The 5,739-nt window shown below is 31.1% G+C and overlaps 1 protein-coding gene across 1 annotated transcript in view; it reads left to right on the top strand.

The window, feature by feature from the left end:
• PRRC1 (proline rich coiled-coil 1) overlaps positions 1 to 5,739 on the top strand; it is a 36,483-nt gene that overhangs the window by 9,966 nt on the left and 20,778 nt on the right. Inside the window, exons 5-6 of the mRNA XM_006913340.3 lie at positions 668 to 770; positions 4,058 to 4,221. Coding sequence (XP_006913402.1) covers positions 668 to 770; positions 4,058 to 4,221 — 267 coding nt within the window. The remainder of the gene's footprint in view (positions 1 to 667; positions 771 to 4,057; positions 4,222 to 5,739) is intronic.

Below are 5,739 nucleotides of genomic sequence, written 5' to 3' on the forward strand. Positions count from 1 at the left end.
GTATGGTACAATACGATACGATGTGATAAAGTACAATATTGAATGTCAGTTGTTACTGGAGGAAAGAGAATCCAGAAGAATAGGGGTGGCTTAAAAAGGAGAAGTTGGGAATGAACAAAGCAAGAAATGGGAACTAGGAAAAAAAGAAAAAACTTAGTAGGACATAGCAGAATATTGTATAGTAAATTAGTAGGAAGCTTTAGAGGAATAAAGATGAGATGTTTTTACTATTTTTATTTTTATTAGAGAACAAAGTATGAGTCTGTGGAGACATCTAATTATAATATTTATTTGGGACCTTGATGGACAAGTTTTGCCAATCTTTTAAATAAATAAATAGAAATGAAATAATATATACATATACATAGAGATGAAATAAATATGTACACACACAAATGTGTATGCAGTATACATACTTCCCAGGCGAGTAGTATTCAAAATGTGGTCTGTAGACTGCTATTGGTTTGTGATAGAAAGAGAAATTGAGAGTAAACATTTTGAAACTTAATAGCAATTTAACATTGCCATAACTTTATTTTTCTTATACTTTACAAAAGTATGAGTCTGTGATGCATTGGAAACCTAAAGAAGTTTTTTTTTAATTATCAGGTGATCATAGTTTCCTTTGCTTAGAGTGGATATTTAAATGTTAATTTGTTTTATGCAGGGTGTGGCCGGAAATCCCATGGTGAAATCTGTGCTTGATAAAACAAAACATTCAGTAGAAAGCATGATTACAACGCTGGACCCTGGCATGGCTCCATATATCAGTACGTACTTAAGATATACCAGCAGCTGCCATATTTTTTAAAAGTTGTGCCAATGTCAGCCACTAATTGTAATTCCACAGGTCTTGTAATCAGTGAAAATCCCCTGATATTCTTTAGCATATGTGGTGCCAAAGTTAGCACCTCTTGTGTTAAGTTGATTGTCAAGTATTAGTTTCTGTTATTTTAATTCCTCTTTTTCTTAGTTAAATACCATTAAATACATTTTGAAAATTCAGAATGAACTTTGGAGGAGTGATAAGGATATGAATTCATAGTGTACATACTTACTGATTTTAAGTAAAAATATGGTTAGTGTTGCTTTTTATGAATTTTCCTTTATTCACTTGATATTTAAAGTGATGCTTTGTTCATATTAGATTTTGATGTTTATCCAATATCTATTTTGTATTTATGCTTAACTCAATAATATTTTTAGAGGAAGTTGATCTATTAAATAATATCTGATTACTAGGTTTATTGTGAAAGCTGTTTTAACCATTTTTAAATCCTCATTAACAAAAATCTTCCAGACATACTGTATTCCATTTAATTTTTAGTGTATATATCCACTATGTGAAAAAACATAATTGCTTAGCAGTATCACTTACCAGTTATTAGTGATTTTGTTGAAGGTAACTTAAAAGCCAAAGCTGTGTACCAGGTACCTGAATAGAGATTTTCAGTGGCAGTTAAAAGTCAATAGCCTTCATGAGTCTTGACTGTGTTGGTAGTTTAGTATCTATTAAGTGTCAGAGAACCAGATATAATAATGATAAGTACCATTTATTAAATGCTTACTCTGCCAAGCACTAATCTTCACAAGAGCTCTACAAAGTAGGTATTATTTTCTTCAAGTTTTAGATGAGGAACCTAGGTTCAGAGAGATTTAAGGTATTTTAGGTCACATAGCTTGGTGGAGCTAAATTGAAACCATGTTCATTTTTTTTTTACATTTAGTCACTTTGCTTCCCTTGAAGTAGAAAATTGAATCAAGAATTAAATCAACTGTATTCTTGATGTTTATAACTGCCAAAGGATTTAGAAATCGGACCCTACCATATATATTGATTTTTATATATTAATAATTAAGTTTGCTATAATGAATGTATCATATGCTTTTTTTCACAAGCTTCTATTTTGAATGAGAGAAAGAAAGGAATTAGTATTTTTGGAGCTCTTGCTCTTTTAATGGGTTCTGTGTTAGACAGTGAAAGCAATTATTTTTAGAGCAAGCCCTGTGAGGTAATAGGTATTTTTCTCTGAAGAAATAAACTCTGACTTCAGCAAGATAATGAAGCTGGGTAATGATAAAGTCAGGACTCAAACCCAAGGCTATTAGATAATATCTAATAAAGAGACGGCTATTAGCTATTAGATACGGATATTAGATAATATCGTAACATATAATCTTAATCAGTTAGCTTTAAAAAGTTATAGTGAGTGTGAAAAAGCCAACACTTTCCTGACAGGCAGCAAAAGCAAGACCATTCTTATCTAACAAAACTCAAAGTGAAACTTACAATATTTTTATACAAATATTCTAGAAATCACTTGATTTAACAATATTAAATATATCAAAAAGCACAAGAGCTATTAGATATGGACTTTAACACAGTTTAACTTTCTACATTTTAATTAATTCTCCCTTCGTTATCATGAAAAGTGGCACTGGTCATCAACAAAAAGTCTGAAAAACCTTTTGAGCAGAAGCTTAATGGAGATAGTACTCAGCTAGGGTCAAGAGATATGTCCCACATGTATGAGAAAAAAATGAAAAGGGTATTTTTTTCTCTCCTATGTGAGCCATTGCTTTTAGGTTTTAGTATCTTCTGAAATTCCAGTGAAGATAGGATCTGTGGAACATTATGTCAATTAGGAAAAAAGGGATCCATAATAGAAAGCCCAAATATTTGGAAAATATTTTCAATTGTTCTACAAGATATTAGGGAGAAACATAGCATCGTTTCCGAGGAAAAATATTTTATAACTCAAGAAATCTCTTACCAGTGATTGCCTAATGCCAAGTAGCAAAATATACTGTGCTTAGGACCAGGCCTTTGAATTTAGCATATCACAAAATGTTAGATCAAGATTTTAAAAACGATTAGGCATATTTGATCAAATTACTTTAAATAGTACTCAGGTTTTTGAAATAATTGAAATATTAAAAATGTTTTAAAATATTTTAATTTCATATTGCTCTTAGCCTTTTTCAATTTCAAGTTTTATAAAAGTTGGTATTTTACTTTTTATTTCTGCTTGCATATTTGTGTTAGGACAGTAATGGATGTATAATTTCTAAATATCCATTTGTGGTATATGCTTTTTGTTTTCAATGATGGGGACATAAAATAAAAATGTTTAACTCATATTTTAAACTATTTTCTAGATAAAACATATTTTATGGTAGTCTTGTTTAATGCAGAATTTCTGCGCAACTCTGATAAATTATATCAGTAATAGTCATTTTCATTTTCTATAGAGCATCCCAAATGTGTAACTTACACTTCACAAGCCAGATATTTAGTTTCTGTAATTGCTCCATAGATGAAGGACTGGCAACTATGGCATCCATATGGTATTAGAATTTAGTGTATAATAGATGGATGTCTTTATTAACAGAAAAACCATTTTGATTTGCTATCTTAAAAATGCAGTAAATGTGTCAGTCCAGAGTTTAAACTAATCAGAAAATGAAACTTGGCTAAATTAATAGAGTAATATAGTAAAAAATAAACTTTTCATAGTGGCTATAACATTATTTCTCAAATTGATACTGTAGAACACTTTTTAGAGTTGTTATTATATGCTAAAAAAGTATTCCACAAACAGATTTAAGTATGAAAAGTATTGGGTTAAAGCCATGATTTTTAATTGTTGGATTTCTCAGAATCTTTATGTTAATGTGCGTTGTAAATTTCCAAGAAAGAAATATGGCGTGCATCATCTCCCAAGCTTATTTGACCACAGAACACTGTTTTCACGGGGAGCTACTAATAAATTCTGGAACAGTATTTCACAGACTACAGAACAGTATGCTCTATTTGTGGTAGATGTGATACTCAGAACCATTAAAAGTTATGCGCCATCTTCTGCTTAAATTCTCGTTTTTAAAACTATGGAAAATTTGGTATACCGTTCAGGGCTAAGCGTTTGTTGGAATAAGATGCCTGTATCTTGGATCATTCTGTGAGGTTAGTGATAATTTTGCAAATTAAATGTTAACATGATGGGAATTATGAGAATTCCATTATTTTTGAATCAAACTTTTCTTCTGGTCTTTGTAGAATCTGGAGGTGAACTGGATATTGTAGTGACTTCAAATAAAGAAGTAAAAGTTGCTGCTATCCGGGATGCCTTCCAGGAGGTCTTTGGCTTAGCCGTGGTTATAGGGGAAGCTGTTCAGTCCAACATTGCCCCGCAACCAGTAGGCTATGCAGCTGGATTAAAAGTGAGTAACAGAACACCTTTTTCAGGATATAGAAACAGGCAGTTAATTTTTTTATAATTCTGATAATTCTGTGGTTTCTATGGAGCTAATTGGTTTTTACATACTGAAATAATGGTAAGCTTGGTTTTTAATTAGACAGCTCTATAGTGTTATGAAGATACAGGGGAGTTTTAAAGAAACCTAAGATTGGTTACGATTATTGGGGGGAGGGGAGGAAACATGCAGAGAACACAAAAAGTTAAGTAGTCCTAAAAGAGATCTTAACCCAGTGTTCAAATCAATTACTAAAGATATAATAACCCTTGAGTCCTATAAGTTTTTATTACTGTCATTATTAATAATACTTTACACTTAATTCTGTTTCTTCAGGGTTAGGTTCCTATGAGCTTGTAGTCACAGCATTTTTGCCAGCTGATCAATTCATAATTTTGTTTTATATCTGCTTCTGTTTAAATACGCCTTGATATATATATACATATATATATACTATATATAAAATACATATATATACTATATATAAATATATATGTATATATATATTCATTAACATTGATTCATTAACATTGAACTCTCATGGCTGACAGTACCGTAACTCATGTCTAAATGAGGCTTATCTAACATACCCATTTTCTCTGTAAAGTGCATCACAGTCTTCCTGTGCTTGGAAACACTAGACAGCACTTTATAAAGCACTATACTTGGGGGCCATTTTAAACAGCAAAATCAGCAAGAAAAGGCACAACCATGAAAAACATAGCACTAAATATGACAAGCCAGTCATTGTTATGATCATTGTTTTATAGCTTATATTCAGATGTAATTAATATCTACAAGCATATATGAAAAAGCATGAAATTTTAATATTCTAAACCAAGTCTCTAAGTTCTTAGAGTACAGCATAAGCTCTTAAGGGCCTTTGTGTATCTTACTTCAGTTCTGAAATAATTACTTCAGTGTAGCCTCTATATTACCTAATTCTTGATCACCTATTATACTGCTAGAAAATAAAGGTAAAATTCTATTCTTAAGCCCTTGGTAGGGACTAATATTAAAGTGTCTGTAATTGTGACTCCAAAAGATGCCATGTTTAATAATGTGGTTGGAGGAGAAGAGAAGTCAGTATAACCCCCTCTTTTTCTCTTCCAGATTCCATAAACAAGCAAAGAAAAAAAGAATTAAAAATGTCTACCTAGCTCACTTTCATCTCTCTTATAGATGCTAATTTCAATGAAATATTTTGTGACCCCTATGAAGTATAAAGTCCAGAGCTGTAGGATAAAGGAAATGAACAAACTTAGTCTCTGTTCCAGAAGCATAAAATCTAGAAATACTTTGTTGTAATGTGTAGCTAAAATACCACCTTCAAAGGGGGATGAATTTCTAAACATCCCACTAATTCCCTAACAGTTACTGAATTAACATTTATTTTTCTTTTTTCTTTTTTTATTTTTTTGCTGTGTTCAATTCAAAGATTTATAATTTATGTGGGTTCATAATCTATTTTAAAATTATTAATTT

The sequence above is a fragment of the Pteropus alecto genome, unplaced genomic scaffold (genome assembly GCF_000325575.1).
Source record: "Pteropus alecto unplaced genomic scaffold, ASM32557v1 scaffold20, whole genome shotgun sequence".
NCBI lineage: Eukaryota > Metazoa > Chordata > Mammalia > Chiroptera > Pteropodidae > Pteropus > Pteropus alecto.